General features: G+C 40.9%; 1 protein-coding gene across 2 annotated transcripts in view; it reads left to right on the forward strand.

Moving 5' to 3' along the window:
- Positions 1-18528, forward strand: part of cerkl (ceramide kinase like) — a 113094-nt gene that overhangs the window by 89817 nt on the left and 4749 nt on the right. Inside the window, exons 6-8 of one of the 2 annotated variants that reach the window (XM_033023832.1) lie at positions 12935-13009; positions 15355-15463; positions 15669-15737. In XM_033023832.1, the coding sequence (XP_032879723.1) occupies positions 12935-13009; positions 15355-15463; positions 15669-15737 (253 nt within the window). Of the gene's footprint in view, positions 1-12934; positions 13010-15285; positions 15464-15668; positions 15738-18528 lie in introns of both variants that reach the window. The other variant, XM_033023831.1, reaches the window with a different exon arrangement.

Genomic DNA, 18528 nt, shown 5'->3' on the forward strand with positions numbered 1-18528 from the left:
ATCAAAGGATTACATTTGTAATTGTGCCAATAGATCAAATAGTAAGAAATACTTGGAAATGTTTTTGATACATTATAAACAATAAATCATTTAGAATACTTTCTAAAATGTTGCAAATCATTTATTTGTAATTTCAGCACATTTGTACAGTTTTTTATTGCTATTCTGTACTCTGTCTGCTCCAGTCATTAGTAACAGCTTCAATCATATATTTTAAAGAGTTGACTGAATCCTATTTTGAAATTTATCATTTCAAAACTTTTACATTAACAATTTTCGAGAGACATTTTGCCCTAAAAATGCTTTGAGGAATAATCTTTTCTGCGGCCTCTGGCTTAATCACATCCTTCTTATGCGTCTGAAGGAATGGGTGAACCGAAACGTCACCCATTCCTTCTCACCGGAGATGCTACCTGTCCTGCTGAGTTACTTCAGCTTTTTATGTCTATCTTCCTATAACATGGTGACTAGAACTGCACAGAATACTCCAACTATTTTACTCATTGCCGTGGATGGTGAAGCAAACATGCCAAATGGCTCTTCATTAAAGATCGACACAAAAGGCTGTAATAACTCAGCGGCTCAGGCAGCATCGCTGAAGAAATGGATAGGTGACATTTTGGGTCGGGACCCTTCTTCATACTTCTTCACTACCCGTTCTAACCGTGTTATCACTTTCAATAAATTATGCACTTGTACCCTTAGGTTAAATAATATTCCCCGAGCCTCTTTTGTCCATTATGTATGTCCTGGCTTTGTTAACTTTGTCTTAACTTCCCAAAATGCCTCACTTCACACTTGTCTAAGTTAAATCTCATCTGCCAATCTTTGGCCCACCTTTCCAGTTGATCAATATCTTGTTTAACATAACTTTCTTAACTGTCTACTATTCAGTGATTCTTTATTGTCACATGTATCCAGGAACAGTGAAATTCTTTGTTTTTGCATGAATTTTGTTGTAATCTGCGAGCATGCTAATCATGCCAGCAACATTGTCATTCATACAATTTAAAAAAATGCTGTGTTGCGGCCCCACTGGAAACAGTCATCCATTCTGAAAAACAATTCTCCACTACCACCCTCTGCTTCCTAACACAAGCCAATCTTGTGGTTGTGGCATTAAATCCCGTTGTATCTGCCTTGACTGTGGAAGGCACAATAAACGTCGTAGAAATGGGAGGGAAACCAAGGAACTAAAATATTTATTATTAACTAGACCAAGTGCAGACCCGTTGGGTCTGTTCCCCCAACGTGCGGTTGTGGGGGGGGGAGGCGGCATGCAGCATCACACACTAACTACCCCTCCCCTCCCGCACTCACGCTAATAGAGGGGAGGAGGGGGGAGCAGAGAGAGAGGGGGGGGGGGAGAGAGGGGGGGGAGAGAGAGGGGGAGAGAGAGGGGGGAGAGAGGGGGGAGAGGGGGGGGGGGGGAGAGGTGGGGAGCAGTGAGGGGGGTTTAGGGGAGGGACAGTGGGGGAGGGGATGGAGGGGGGAGGAGAGGAGGGGGGGAGGAGAGGAGAGGCGGGGAGGAGAGGAGAGGGGGGGAGAGGAGAGGAGAGGGGGGGAGAGGAGAGGAGAGGGGGGGAGAGGAGAGGAGAGGGAGGGGGGAGAGGAGTGGGAGGGGAGAGGGGGGAGAGGAGAGGGAGGGGGGGAGAGGAGGGGGGGAGGAGAGGGAGGGGGGAGAGGAGAGGGAGGGGAGAGGAGAGGGGGGCGGGAGAGGAGAGGGGGGGCGAAGAGGAGAGGGGGGCAGAGGAGAGGGGGGGCAGAGGAGAGGGGGGGAGAGGAGAGGGGGGGAGAGGAGAGGGTGTAGAGGAGAGGGAGGGGGGGAGAGGAGAGGGAGGGGGGGGGGGGAGAGAGTGCCTTTTTACTTCAACCCAAACCCAAACAACCATTTGCAGGCAGTGCTTTTTTACCCCTAACCATATTTTCATTTTCAAACCAAATTAAGGGTACTCACAGTGCTGTAGACATTTGTCAGTGTCATTCAAAGCTCTGATTGAGGCACACCACTTGCAGAGACTGATTGAGGCACACCACTTGCAGAGACTGATTGAGGCACACCACTTCCTGGTTTTATAGTCCCTCCCCCTCCCTCCAGCAGGGGCAGCAGAGAGAATGGGGAATGTTGTAAAAACATTAATATCTCTGTCAATTTTCATCGACGGGAAAAATCCTCGGCACACATGCGGCGGAGGGGGGCTCTGAGCGAGGTGGCCAAAAATGACGGCCGTAGGTGGCGGCGTACTCTCGGAAACCGCAGCACAGAAAGCCAAAACCGGTCAAGAACAAAGTTTTAGTAATATAGATATTAAAGGGGACCAGATAAGTACCCTCAACCTAATAACTGGTATCTCAAGGTTCAATGAAAGATGACTGCAGGGTTAGTGACTCGATTAGAGCTGATCTTCCAAAGTATAGGTGGTTTGTGGCATAGAGATTAGGCCTGCAGGTACAGGAAGGTATTAAGAAAGGAAGTGATATGTTGGCCTTTATTGCGAGGGTACTGTAGTCCTAAAATAAGTAACAGCAAAGTTTGGTGGAGGAACTTAGCAGGTCAAGTACCACAGCATGTGTATGGCGGCGGTGAGGGATGGTGTTAGAGGAAGGAATTTCCACAAGTTCCACATGCAGAGTTTTGTCCCAAAATGTCCACAATTCCTTTCTCCCCAACAGTTGCTGCTGAGTTTCTGCAGCAAATTGTTTGTTGCTCCAGATTCCAGCATCTGCAGTCTCTTGAATCTCCACAAAATGTAAGGCAGTTTTATTGAAGCTGTACTGGGCTTTTGCAAGACTGTATTTGTAGTGCAGTTTTGTTTTCTGCTTATAGTGCAGGAAGGACAACAAGCTAAATGCACTAGATTGATTCCAGGTATTAGAGGGTTTTCCATTGAAAGGAGATGGAGTATGATTGGCTATGGACATCAAAGTTTAGAAGAATAAAGATGTTCTACTTGTACTATAAAAGATTCAGAAAATATGCCTGTTGAAAGGCTGGAAAATCTAGAAACAGGCCCGGAAACTGGGTAGTGGGAAGAGGTGTTGACAGGATAAAGGGTCGACCTTTTAGCACTGCGATGAAAATAAATTTGTATACACGGAGGATTGTAAATATTTGGCATTCTCTACCATTGGAGCCATTCGTATGCAGTCACTGAGGATATGCAGTGCTGAGATGAGAATATTTCTGGACCGTTAGAGAATCAAATGAGAAATTGATTTGGCAGACGAAGGGCCTTGAGGCCCAGAATCAGCCAAGCAGAGTAGACTTGAGGGTCATATTAGTATAATCCTGCCTCTATTTCGTATGCTACAATGTTCCAAAATTCCAAAAATGAGTTTGCTGCATTGTTATTAAAAACATTCATTGTTATTAAAAACACTTTTCTGAAACCAATTGATTGAATTTGCTGATACTTTTGCAGCAGTTTAAATAGACATGTGTGAAGGAAATGAGAAACAAAATAATTTACACAAACCTATATATGGCATTCAATGTTTAAAACATGTTATAATTTGACTTATTTAGAATATGGGAGAATTGACCTAAGTATTAAAGGTTTTCGTTTAATTTTTTTCCAGATGTACACATTGCCGGCAAGGACTGTACTTGTCTTGCATTCATTATTTCTCTTTGTAGGTGGCGATGAATCACCTCCTTGAAGCATTGCATCCGTTTGGTGAAGGCACCCCTCCAAATAATTTTGGTGAGGGCATTCCAAGATTTTAGACCCAGTAATGATAAAGACATGATGATATATTTACAATTCAGAATGGTGTGTGACTTGACTGGGAGCCACAGGTGCTGGTGTTGCCATGTACCTGAAACCTTCATCCTTCTTGGTGATGGAGGTTGTGCATTTGGATGGCAAGCTACTGCGTTGCATTTTGTAGTCACTAAAGGGAATTAATCTTCAGGGTTGTGCCCATCAGGTGGGGATATGATCTAGTCATGATTCCACACTGATTATTGTGTTCTTTTCCATTCTTTATAACCTTGATCTCATCTGTTAGATCCTTCTTATCGAGTCCACACACAAGATTAGTAGTTGTTCAGCCAGAACTGAACACACTTCACGGCATCTGCTTACAATGGTGTCTGTCTTGCGCTTCTTGTGCGTGGTGGTGGAAAGATTGGTGGAAACAGGTTTGCAACGTGAACAGTCTTTCCTTGACCCCATCTGTTAGATGATTTGAGAAACGAGGAATGGAATACGTCTAATAACTTTGACTGAGCTAGCACAGACTTGCTCCAGTACGATAAACATCTTCAGTTTATTTTCTTGTTTGATAATCCTTTTTGGAGATTAACACGATATTCATAATTGGCAAAAAAAAAAGGTTAACTCGGTTAATGGTCTCGGCACTCTCAACAAATATCCACAAAGTAAGTACAATGTGTATTTCAAATGATAATGGAATGTTCTTCTCTTTCTCGAATACCAAACTTTGTGCCATCATATCCATGAAATTGTTGAGGCCCAGCTTATAATTCAGTAATACAATGATAGCATTAAAAAAGAACGCTTTATTGCAATTAGACCAAATGCCCAAATATGTTCTACTAATCTATCTTCTCACAATTTCAATTAATATCTTCCCCCTTTAGAAACATTTTTATCTTGAATCCACTTAAAAATTATTAGTGAAGTAATTTTTTAAGATGTTTCATGCAAAACTATTTGCTTGACGTTCTTGCGTGCCACAATATTTAAGCTTCAGACATCAATAAGCAGATTTTCCAAAAACCATTTATGATCGGATGTTCTCAACAAATGCACGGAATATTGCTTCACTGTCGCCTAACCCTAATCATTCAAAGTTGTTCCTTGCACTAAATTAATTGCCTTATTAAGATGCAATATAAATTTGAGTGGAAAATAGGATGATTACACCTTGTTGATTGGCCGTTAGATTTACCCTTTGTGAATATTAATTTCAGACAAAAAAAAGTACATTTGAATACTGCATGATTTGATTGAAAACTTAAGAGGTGATATCACACATTTGTTTCTGCTGCCTTTGGCCTTCTGGGTGTAAGCTTGCAGGTTTGAAAAATGCATTTTAAAGTCGGTGCATTGTGTAGCCATGATGAGCTACTGATAGATGAAGTGCATGTTTAGATTAGAAGATTAGTTGCTAATCAATCAGACTAATCTGTCCTGGATGACATTAGGGTTTAGGAGAAATGCTGAAGCTGCATTATTTTATGCAGATGGGTCTGAATCTGTGGTCAATATACATTAACTGAGGTTCTCTGAACGAACAATTGTTATTGTTCTTGCCTGTGAAATTATTACATGTAGATAAGCACACTGTTGGAATTTGTTGCACAGGCATGCTTACAGTGCCCTCCATAATGTTTGGAACAAAGACCCATCATTTATTTATTTGCCTCTGTACTCCACAATTTGAGATTTGTAATAGAAAACATTACATGTGGTTAAAGTGCACATTGTCAGGTTTTATTCAAGGGTATTTTTATACATTTTGGTTTCACTATGTAGAAATTACAGCTGTAATACATAGTTCCCCCCATTTCAGTGCACCATAATATTTAGGACACATGGCATCACAGATGTTCGTAATTGCTCAGGTGCGTTTAATGCCTCCTTCGTCATCTTCTTCTTGTGTATGGCGTGCACAGCCTAAAGTTGGTAGACAACTTGTTCTGTTTGATCTTCTGTTTGTGCACGCCAGGTTGATTGCATTCGTTGAAACAGGGTGGACCACGTTAAGGTTGCAATCTCCCACCCCCATTGCCTCCTTCAAGTAGGCATAAGAGAACTCTTATCACCTAGTCTTTCCTCCAGTTTTTCCATCACCTTAGGAAATTTTTATTGCTGTTTATCAACATTGGGACCTAAGTTGTGCCAATGAAAGTCAAAGAAACCATTATGAGACTGAGAAACCAGAATAAAACCGTTAGAGACATCAGCCAAACCTTAAGGGCCTGTCCCACTTACGTGACCTTGGCTCGCAAATTACGCGACCTCGTGGTCGCTTGAGGCGTACGGACACGGTATGGCAGCGCGGGGCCGGTCCCACTTAGAAATGCGGAGTTGTGCGGGGCTGGTCCCGACATCGCGCGGGACTCCGAAATTCTTGCAGTGGCCAAAATCTTTGCGCGCCAACGACCTGTCGGCACGCAGGCGTATTGCGGTCGTACGCAGCGCCTTGACGTCGTACGCAGCATCTTGATGGCGTACACAGCGTCTTGGCGGCGTACGCCTAGCGTGTGACGTTGCATGATGACATCACCGCCCGACGCCGTGCGACCAGAGCAGTGTTGAAATATCTTCCTGAGAAGCTGCAGTCATCAGCAGGTAAATGTTAGGTGGGTTCTCTCCAGGATTCCCTAACAGCAGCATGACAGGAGTCCAACTTTGTGTCTGACAGTTCAGAACAAAGACAGCTAATGCAATCTCCACTTCAGGATTTCATGTTCTGAGCAAATTCCTGGCTCTTGCATTTGACAATATTTTTTGGTGCATGCTACTGCACATCCACAAGCAGAGCAGGCTGACATGAATTGGATTGGCTTCATGTTGGCTTTTTGGGAAGGAGTAGTTATGAACAACAAAAATATAAAAATCGGTGTAAGAAGTAGTCCATCCAACTCTTCAAATCCACTCATTATGATCACGATTGATCTGCTACCCAATTACCATGTTCTAGCTCTATTCCCATAAACTTCCCCCGAATATTTCCTTAAACTTTGCCCCTCCCGCCTTAAAGCTATGCCCTCTAGTTTTTGATTTATCCATCCTGGGAAAAAGGTTCTGAATGTTTACCCTATCTATGAGTTTCATAATTTTATATACTTCTATCAGGTCTTTCCTGAAACCTCTGGCGTAGCAAAGAAAACAATCCCAAATCTGTTCAGCCTCTCCCTGTAGCTAATACCCCTTAATCCAAGCATCATGCTTGAAATCTGCCAAGTAAGCCCTCCTAATAGTTTGCTATTGTTCTGATGCCACATAGGCGCATGAGGAGGGATTAATTAAGATGCATCATGCTTTAAGACGATACCAAATGAAAGGATTTCTGAAGCAAGTACAGAAGCCTCTGGGTGTCTACCTTCGGATATAAACCTCAAAGTCTAGATACAGTTCATTATATTACTGTTTATTTACCAATGAATCTTCTTGGCAAAAATGTTCACTAGGTTTACTTTGAATTTATTAGAGGAAATGATCAAGAATAAGCTGCTAATGTTAATGTCGTTTTCTGAAGAATTTCAGATATGCTTGAGTAGAAAGTCATTACATCACATTTATCAGTTTGAATACGGGAGACATTAACAGTTCTATGAATATGGATGTGTCTAGTTAATTAAGTTAATTGTTGTTCAGAAATGCTCACACTTTCAAGGACACATTTTTTGATGATTTTGGCTTGATGCAACCATTAATCATGCTTTACCTGAACTATTAAAATCATTGTCTACAGTTTATTCTTGCTATAGTTTGATATGAAAAGATTTGCTTCAAAATGGCAGAAAATGAACGGAGCTATACTTTACCTTTCATTTTTGGTACCAACTAAATTGCTTCCTCCTGTGTGAATTTTTTATATTTTTCCCAGAATATTAATTTATCAGCATTCATGTTGAACACTGTCTCTTTGATGCACTGAGACTTGGTTAGAAAATGCTCTATTTTCATGCCTGCCCAAGCTGTTCACTCTCAGCATTGCAGTCTGCCCAGGTTTTCATTTGAGGCCTCTGGAGATTCCTGAGAACCAGGAAACTGACAAGTATCTGAAAAGGGTCATTTTATTAGAACGCCGAGTATCTGTTAACCACTTGAGCTACACTGCAGCTTAGGACTCTGAAATGCCTACTTCCTCCACTCAACTGTCAGCCAATATGGGTAAATACAAATTCTGGCACCCAAATTGATGTGAAGTAGTAACTGTTTATGTAGTCATGTTCATATTTTCCAGATTTTAATTTTCTGTTTTAATGTGTTCTCATTAATGCCAAAATCAACCATGAAAATAATGGATATATGATTGACATAGAAAAGATAACACTTCCAATATACCAGGAAGATGTGCAAATGAAGATGCAATGTTATTGAATGCCCAGGTGTTTTGATCAGCAAAAGATTTTCAGGAAAAAAAACATCGGAACTGAAACAGGCAGCCAAATAGTTAGAAACCCAAATAGTAAATGCCATTTTTCAAATTTGATCAAAAATATGATATCTTAAGATTCACAAAACATATGATTTCTATTTTAATAGTTGAATAACAGGGGAGCAGTAGTTTAGATTTGTTTAGAGATACAGCATGGAAACAGGCCCTTCAGCCCACTGAGTCCGCCCTGACCCATGCATTTGTTCTATATTATCCAAGTTTTACATCTGACACGCTAGGGGCAATTTACAAAAGCCACTTAACCAACAAATCTGCTCGTCTTTGGAATGTGTGAGGAAACCGGAATACCCGGAGAAAACCCATGCGGTCACAGGCAGAACAAACAAAGTCTGTGCAGGCAGCACCCATAGTCAGGATGGAACCCGGGTCTCTGGCACCATAAGGCAGCAACTCTACTGGCACAATGGTGCTGCCTCATGCCAGTAGAATGCTAATTTATAATGCAATACTTGTTTATTGGAATTCATAAACAGCAGTTTCTGTAGGGATGAGTTTATGCACGTGATCATATGGTTATTTGGTTGCATCTAGGTGTTAATGTTGCCAATGTTATATTAGTATTAGTAGGTGAAAGTGATAAAAAAAGAAATATATAATACTGGCTGAGGCAATATAGGCAGAACGCAAAACAAAAATGGTGCATTAATTCTAATGGTATTGTACGACAGGCCCCCAAATAGCCAGAGGGCAATAGAGAAAGATGCCAAAGCAACAGGGTTGTCAACATCTTAAAGGGCACTGAGGTGATTTTTTTCGGCGACTGCAGGCGACTGTCACAGTTGTAGCAGGTCACCGAAAAAGCGGCGACTGGACCACCCCCTACGACAATGTCTACGACAAGCTACGACAACCTACCACCGTCGAGTTCAAGCTACCGACAACCGGCGACCTATTAGGACGTCCACCTACGACCACACAGGTGACAACCAAGGTCATCCCAAGTCCGCCCGCGACAACTGAAGACCATTCACTCGCCGGTACCTGTTGACGTAGGTAGTCGCCAATGGAATTCACCAAAGCCAGCACCCGGCGACAACCAACGACACCTGGCGACAACCTGTCCCATCCTGGCGACAACCGGCGACAGCACCTACGACAGGAGAAGACAAGCTGTGTCAAGCCCACCGTCGCCGAAAAGTTTTGAACATTTCACAATCCAGCGGCGACCAGAAAAACGTTATGACTCTAGGCGACTTGAGGAGATTACTCACAACAATACAGGTGTCACCCAGCGACCATGTGGCGACAGCCTAGTCGCCTGTAGTCGCTGCAAAAATCGCCTAAGTGGGACAGGGGCGTAAATGTAATTTGGACAAGTGCATAGATAGGAAAGATTTGGAAGAATATGAACCAAATGCAAATAGATGGGACTGGTGTAGATGGGGCATCTTGGGTGGCATGGATAAGTTGGACTGTAGGACCTGTGTTTGTGCTGTATGACTCTGACTTTATGAGTGTGAGGTGCTGTACTTTAGGAGGTTGAATGTAGGGGGAAGGTGCACAGATGATGACAAGATTGTTAACCGAATTGATGTGCAAAAGGATCTTGGAATCCAGGTTCATAGGTCCATGAAAATGGCAATGAGAGTAGACAGTGGGAAGGAAGGCATATAGCATGTTCACCTTCATTGGTCGGGGAATTGAGTAGAAGAATCAGGAAGGCATGATGCAGCTCTTTAAGGCTTTGTTTAAGCCACATTTGGAAAATTGTGCGCAGTTCTGATTGTTCATTTATAAATGGCTCTGGAGTAGAGGTTTACCTGGATTAGGGAGTATTAGCTACAAGGTGAGGTCGACTTCAGGAACCTCGACCGTCCTTTCAGGTGCGGCAGAGGTTTACTTGCACCTCCTCCAATCTCATCTACTGAATCCGGTATTCCCAATGTGGTCTCCTATATATTGGTGAGACCAAGTGTAGACGTGCCGATCATTCCACTGAACACGTGCATTCAGTCTGCCTTGGCCAATGTGATCATCCGGTTGCCAAAGATTTTAACTCCCATTCCCATACTGATCATTTTTGTCCTAGGCCTCCTGCAAATTGGAGGAACAGCACCTGTTATTTTACTTGGGCAGCTTACAGTATGAACATTGATTTCCCTAATTTGAAGCAACTGCTGCATTCCCCCCCCCCTCCCCTCTACCCCCACCCAAGTTGTTCTATCAGTTTGCCTCCTTGTATTCCTCTTGTTACCACACCTTCCTCGGCCATCAATCGGCCATTATGGGCTCCATCTTCCTGAGGTCATCTGTTACTGACCCTGATTTGTCATGGCCTTTTCTCATCTCCAGTTTACTTCTCTTTCCTTCCACCCCCCTTCCCCAACTTCTATTTTCAGTCTGAAGAAGGGTTCCAACCCGAGACGTCACCTATTTTCTCCAGAGATGTGCCTGTCCTGCTGAGTTACTGTGGGTATTTGTATCTATCTTTGGAGAAACTTGGTTTGTTTTCTCTATAACACCAGCGTTTAGGGGGAGACCTGGTAGAAGTGTATAAAATGATGAGGGGCACAGTTAGGCTAGATAGTCAGCACCTTTTTCCCTGGATGGAAATGTCGTAGACATGAGAGCATAGCTTTAAAATGAGGGGCAAGTTTATTTTATCTAAAGGTTGGTTGATGCCTGGAATGCACTGCCAGGAATGGTGGTGGAGGCAAATAGGATAGGAGTGTTTAAGACATCGATAAACAGGGAATAGAGGGATATGGATCATGTGTAGCCAGATGAGATTAGTTTAACAACATTATGTTTGACCCAGATATTGTGGCCCAAAGGGCTGTTCCAGTGGTGTGTAATTTTCTAAGTTCTATGTTAATGCAGCATCTGCCCATTGCTGAAATCTGCCCATTAAACTAAAGATGATGCTCAAAGCTACAAAGCCATTGAAAAGAAATACTTAAAAAATCAAAGTAATACCAGAAATCTGAAATGGAGGCTATTGCCTGGTTTCCAGCTCAGTATCTTACTCCCAGACCCAGGCTGGAGTATAATTCATAGAATCTGTAACTATATATTGTATCCATAAAAATTCTCATAAAAAGAGCTTCTTCAAATTGTAGTTGTGCAGGTGAGAGACTTGCCTTCTCGGAATAATTCCTGATGCCCAACATCAGGCAGGCCCCCCAGGTCTCGTCTTTGTTTTGTGTGTATGTGTACATGCACGCATGCCTGAGATTTCAATTTCTGTTCTAAAGGTCAGTAATTATGCACATTTCTTTAAAGAAGTCTTTGAGGACATAAGTATAGTTCCTGACCATAGAATAGGCTATTCTATATAAAGCCATGTTTTAGAACCATGACATAGCTCAGATTACCAACCCCAGGACTACACCATTACAGCCCATCCAAGCTCATCTCCAAACTCATAGAATTTGGAGTCAGTACATGTCTGCAACTGTATTCAGTGAGGATAGGTGACAAATTATCCCGCACGAAAATCCCCAACATCGGTGCTCCACAAGGATATGTCTTGTTTATTTAAATTTAGATCTTGAAAAATTGATGCACTTGAACCCCTCTATTTTGAATGATATAGCCCTTTCTCAATCCTAACATTGTCACTTGTGGCTTTGATGTTAGTACTTCGAGCATAGACGTTAATTGCAACCTTTTATCATTTTGCATTGAAAAACTGTTATGTTGGCAGCAAAGAAGCGTATAATTGCAAAAGTTGTGCCAGATATAATTTAAAGGACATTGATGTGTGATTGTTAATTCAAAATCTTTTTTCTACTGCAAAATTGCATTGAACTTGAGTTATTTGCTATATGTCATTATTATTTGGTCTGAAATTTAATGTGACCAAGGAAAAAATAAATACCCTTTATCAGATAGGCTTGTGGCATTCAGAGATTTCTTTATACGTTGAAAGTATCAAACCCTTATGTTTTGTGCTACAACAAAAAGGAAAAGTATTACAATTCTTCAGATAACAAAATTAATAATTTTGCATTACCATCATTTGTTAAGACTCAAAGCAGACTCAAATTAATGTATTTACTTGGAAATCAAAAAAGATACTTTTGTTTAGAGACATATTTTCTCATTGAATTTGAATCCGATCATGGCAGCTGGGAAATTCAAATTCAAGTAATTAAATAAATCTGGAATCAAAGCTGGTCTCGGTTATAGTCACCATGAAATTGCTCAGTTGTCACAAAGACCAATCTGGTTCTTTAATGTCCTTTAGGGAAGGAAATCTGCCATACTTATTTGTTTGACATTTGATTGCCCTCGCAGTTCAGGAGAAGTTGCCAGTATTTTGTGCGATTGGCCACTCAAATCTTTTCTTTCAACAGAAAAAATAATTCATAATCAAAAGCTCTTTAACTGACCTAATTTGCATCAAATAATCAGGTAGCAAAGTTTACACGAATTAGAAAACTATAGTAAATGAATGGATCATATGGAAAAGACAAAATTAAAATGAAAATACTTTACTTTTTCAAGCTAAGATTCCTTGGAACATTTGGTTAAGAAATTAAACCTGCGTCCAAAATGGGTGGGAGTGAAGTGATGTTGACAAGCAGTGGTTTCACAGTTTGGTCCGCGGTAGCTTAATTGCATTTTGAGTTTTGACTTTCATGTATTAAGCAGACACCCCACATGGAGAGAATCAAAAGGTATAATTTGTCCACTAAAGTGTTCAGTGGTTATTAATATGCATAAATAAATTACCTTGATTCCTCTTCTTGAAATAGGAAGGAAGTGGTTACATAGATGAGAATTTATAAATGTGTTATTTTTTTGTTACATAATTAAATATGTTTTTCAGGTTCCACTAATATCTTAGCATTTTCTGTGCATGGACTTAAGCATCCAAGTACTGCAGCTATGCATATTATTATGGGTAAGTATTTCTTATAGTTTCATCATTTTAAGTTTCGATAAATGTACATTCAGATAACAAATCATTTAACGCAGCATGTTTCAAGTAAGATCTGGTAGGGTAATTGGAACATTTGAGCTTGTCATTTCAATTGGATACATCACCTTTGTGTGTAGACACCATAGTAGTCTGTTAATGTGTTAGTTATGTTTTTATTCCACCACTATTTCTCTTTTGCTTTATGCAGAAAATAGAAGAGAAGACAATTTGAATACAAGAATTAAAAACCTTATAATCTAACAACGTAGTTTATATATTATGTTGGGGGGGAAAAACAACTCCCAAGGTCAAGGTTTCCATCAGAATGGCAAATATTCAATATTCCAACACTTCTAATTTTAATATATTTTGTTTAATAAAACAGATTAAGGAAATTGAAATAGCTACAGTATGAAGCAAGGCACAGGGGTATCTAGAACATGATTTCATAACCATGAAATTAAAACTACAAAAGTGAATAGATGATAGTTTCAGTAGGTTTTCTAAAAATAAATCTTATCCGCATAAACCTTCCTCCTTAGTGAAGACAGATGCAGTGTATTTCATTTTGTGGCCTCTGCCTCGACCTTCACAATAAGATAACCTTTTTGGACCCTAACCCTTTTGGTTTAAGTGCATTCTGGATCAAAAATATATTTTTAAAATCCTACACTCTGTTGGCTTTGATGCCCTCAGATGGTTGGCACTTCTGTCCCCAAAGAAACTTTTATTTTTATTTCCTCCTGGAAAAGCTTAATATTCTCTTAAATATCCCCTCAATTTTCTTAAAAAATAAAAGCACCAAGTTTATTGTCCAAAACACCAACCTGGAGGAACTCAGCAGTTCAGGCAGCATCTGTGAGGGAACGTACAGACGATGTTTCAGGTCGGCAGTTTTCTTTGGATGATTGTAGTAGAGCTGGAAATGGGGTGGGATGGGCCAAAGCCTGACAAGTGATATGAGGATAGGAGATGAAAAGAAGACAAAAGGGTGTCAGATATGCGCTGACGTCTCATAGCATTCTTGTACTCAGTCCCATCCTGACAAAACTCTGGTGCCGAGACCTGTACACATTATTCAAGTCAAGTTGAGTTTATTGTCATATGGACAAGGATGGTGAGACATAGATACAATGAAAAATCTTGCTTGTGATGCATCATAGGCATGTAGATCCAAACAAGTGCACAAAAACCATTTATGCATAAATTACACACAATTTCTAAAAGAACTGTAAAAAATTAAGATATTCATACAGAACAGTTTTAGAAAACAAAAGTCCATGGTAGCGCTAGAGAGGGACCGTCATGATCACTTGCTGAGGGAGGGTTGATTAAAAAATCTGACAGTGGTACAAATTGACCTGTTCGTGAACCTGGTGGTGTGGGACTTAAGGCATCTGTATCTATTTCTCAGTGGTAGCAGTGGGAAGAGGGAATGGCCTGTTTCGATCCTTAATGGATGCCACCTTTGTGAGGCAGTACCTCATGTAAATACATTTGATGGTGGGAAGGATGTGCCCATGATGAACCAGGCTGAATCCACCATTCTCTGCAGCCTCTTGTATTCCTGTACATTAGAATTTCCTTAAAAGGCCATGATGCAATCATTGTGCAATTTCTACAGCCCATCTGTAAAAGTTTGTTCGAGTATTTGGAGACATGTCTTTACATTTTGGAGAAAGTAGAGGTGCTCATGTCCCTTTCATGTTACATCAATGTGCTGGGCACAGAGCAGGACATCTGAGATGTTAATGCCCAGGAAATGAAGTTACTAACTTTCCCCACCACTCTCACAAATGCAAACTGGTATATGGTGTCCCGACTTCCCCTTTTTGAGCATGCAGGGAGGAACTACAGATGCTGGTTTAAACCGAAGACAGACACAAAAATCTGGAGTAACTCAGCAGGTCAGGCAGCATCTCTGGATAAAAGGAATAGATGAGGTTTCAGCTCGAGATCATTCTTCAGATCCATTCCTTGTGCCTATTCCATTTCTCCAGAGATACTGCCTGGCCCATTGAGTTATTCTAGCTTTTTGTGTCTGTCTTCCCCTTTTTGATGTTCAGCTCACCCCTAATTAGCAATTTTAAAAGGTTTTGTTTCACTTCTTTACTTTTGTATGTTGTATGTCTGCCAATAAATTATTGTTTGTTTGAGGACGTTGTATAGTAAAATGTGGAATTTTAGCAAACAGTATCTTGTAACTAAATGTTAATCTATGGGCTTTTTTCTATTTCTTATGTCATCTTTTGCTTTAGGTAACCTTCAAGAAGTGGATGTTTGTACCTTTAGTAGTCATAACAGGCTGCTTCGATTTGGTTTCTCAGGCATGTTTGGCTTTGGAGGGAGAACATTGGCCTTAGCAGAAAAACATCGTTGGATACCTTCTAAAGAGCGGCGGGAATTTGCTGTAATCAAAACGTTGGCAAATCTCAAGTAAGATGAACTGTTTACCATCCAACAATTAGTATCTCCACCACATGTACCATCCACATGTGTTAATTGATTCTTTCTTAGCTTCTAATTTAGTTATTTGTCTAAGAAATGTTTTCAAACTTGTTGAATGTAGCTTTGAACGTATCCTAAAGTCTGACCAACAAAATAGCCTTTGCTGTGATAATTGAGATATTTCTTTTCGTAGGTCTGAAGATTGTGAAATATCATTTCTGCCTTCAAAAAATACCCACTTGGACAATCAAGATTGCAAAAGGTTGGTGGCAAGTAATTTGGCTTGGTTTTACTGTATATTTTAGTTGAAAACAATATCTTTAAGGTAACATTTTCACGAATAGAATATAGAGCATGAAGCTAAGGAAATCCCTTTATCTCAATCAAGATTACCCATTTATAGAGCGGAGAGACTTCCTAGGGAAAGATGTTGTTCGGCCAGGAATCCCTCAGCTGGTTAATGAACAAAGTTATGAGATGTGTGTGGACCTGCAAGGTGGTAGGAGTAAATGGTGCCAGGACTCTCATTTCCCTCTCACCTTACTCTCACTGAAGAAGGGACTCGACCCGAAACATCACCTATTCCTTTTCCCCAGAAATGCTGCCTGACCTGCTGAGTTAATCCAGCTTTTTGAGTCTTAAACCAGCATCTGCAGTTCCTTTCTACACGAAAAATGATTTAAGTTTAGTTTGGATAAATGTGAACAAACTACCTGAATTATGGCTAGTTGTAAAACAATGTGACAACAGGATACATATTTAGATGGTAAAAATTGGATTGGACAGAATCAATTCATGAAAGGGAAATCGTGTTTAACAGGATGAGGTTGGAACTTGCAGATTAAGTCCAAGGACAAATTCTCTCCTTTATTTTTGCCAGCCTTCTTTGCTATTTTTAACGGATTGAGATACATTTCATTTGAGCCTAGCAATATATCAATTTTCAAAAATGCTGAACTCCTTAATACTTTTTGATATTGGTTTATTATTCACACGTACTAAGGTACAGTGAAAAGCTTTTATTTACATCCCAAGTAAATCAGATAATACTATACACGAGTACAATTAAGCCATACACAAGCACAACAGATAGGGCAAAGAATACCAGAGTATAGAATATAGTTTTACAGCATTAATCCAGCGTCCGCAATGCAGATAGGTTGGAAGATTGAGACTAACCCTAACTTGTGAGAGAACTGTCCAGTAGTCTGATAACAGGGAACAAACTGTCTGGTGGTACCTGCTTTCTAGCTTTTGTATCTTCTGCACAATGGGAGCAGGGAGAAGAGGGAACAAATGGAGTGAAAAAGGTCCTAGGTTATGTTGGCTGCTTTTGTGAGGCAGCATGATGTCAATAGAATCGACGGTGAGATGTCATGTCTGTCTGATGGACTGGGTTGCATCCACAATACTCCGTGATTTCTTGCAGTCTTGGGCAGAACTGTTCCCAAACCAAGCATGCTGCAGCCTAACAGTATGCATTCTACAGTGCATTTGTAGAAGTTGGGTAAAGTTTTCGGAAACGTGCTGAATGGTGTAGTCCCCTGAGGCCAATCACCTTTATGATGGTGGATGTCAGAGCCACTGACATAGGTAGTCATTAATGCACGCTATCTTGCTTTTCATTGGCATCAGGTGATAGTAGCCTTCTTAAAGCATGGTGGGGACCTCAGATTAAAGTAGTGAAAGGCTAAGTATGTCTATGAGTACTACTGCCAGCTGGTCCATAGAGCTCCAGGGGATATGGCTGAGTACACCATCCAGGTCATTTGGGAAAACAATCTTGCATCTGCCGCAGTGACCGTGGGTACAGGCAGCCCAAGGCTTACGGGACAGATGATGTCCTTTCACTGACCTGTTCAATGTAGGCATAGAATGCATTCAATTCTTTGTGAAAGGACTCGTTATTGCCAACGATACTGCCCGACTTCACTTTGTAGCCTGTTATGAGGTAACCATGTTGACAACTGTCCACATGGTTACCTCAGGACTTAAGCTTGCTCTGGAATTTCCTTCTCTTTGATGCCTCTGCAAAAGTTGTAAATAGATTTCCTGTGCTGTTTTGGATTGTTTGACTTCAACATTGCAGACTTGGACTTCACCCGGGAATGGACCTTACAATTCGTCCATGGTTTCCAGTTGGGGAACAATCATATTGTCTTCTTACTACGTACACATTTGTCTATACATCTACTGATGATGTCTTTGACAGCAGTGGCATATGCAATTAGCTTGGCCACAGACTCCTTGAATATGTACCAGTCTACTCACTCAAATTCGCAAAGGATCTCATGTGTTTCCTCAGACCAGCGCATCATAACTTTCTGTACTGGATCCTCCATCTTTATGTGCAGCCTCTTGTGTCTTCTGTTTGTAATGTTTTGGTACAGCTAAAATATCTTACTTCCATGTCCATGTCAAAATCCCAGCTAATGTGCCTGTTCCATTTATTTCTTTGCATTTAGATATATATACACAAGTAAAGCCACTTTTCCGTTTTGTCTATTTTCTAGCCATTTTTCCCCATTGGTGTTTCAAACATTTTCACTGCACTGTTAACTACAGAAGCTACTATATTTAGTACTAGCTTTATTTTTCTTATCCTTTCCATCTACATTCCCCAGAGCCATGTGCTAATTACAGAGCATGATGCCTTCAGGGATCACCTCAACTACCTGCTTGCTTTTTCATTGTCTGTGTAGGATCCATCTAGGCTTTCAATGACACACTTCCCAGAACATGCTATCCATGGATCTCGGTTTTGTGAAAGGACTGCTGTGGTATCAATTGTTGCTTAAGCCAGAACCTGGGCTCCTGCTGTTGTTGGTACCTCACGGCATCTGTGGTTGTCCACGACACAGGAAATGTGCTAGAGTTTCTGCATGGCATAGCGTATGCATTTCACAGGTTGGAGGTGCCCTGCTAGATCTCTGAATATTACATTGTCTCACTATGCAGAAACCAGAATTATTATGATAGCTGGCCACATCCACCTGTATGCTTGCCATCTGAAATTCCTCTTAGCAGACATGTTTTCCAATTTGAATGATGCC

This window comes from Amblyraja radiata, chromosome 7, assembly GCF_010909765.2.
Source record: "Amblyraja radiata isolate CabotCenter1 chromosome 7, sAmbRad1.1.pri, whole genome shotgun sequence".
Taxonomy (NCBI): Eukaryota; Metazoa; Chordata; class Chondrichthyes; order Rajiformes; family Rajidae; genus Amblyraja; species Amblyraja radiata.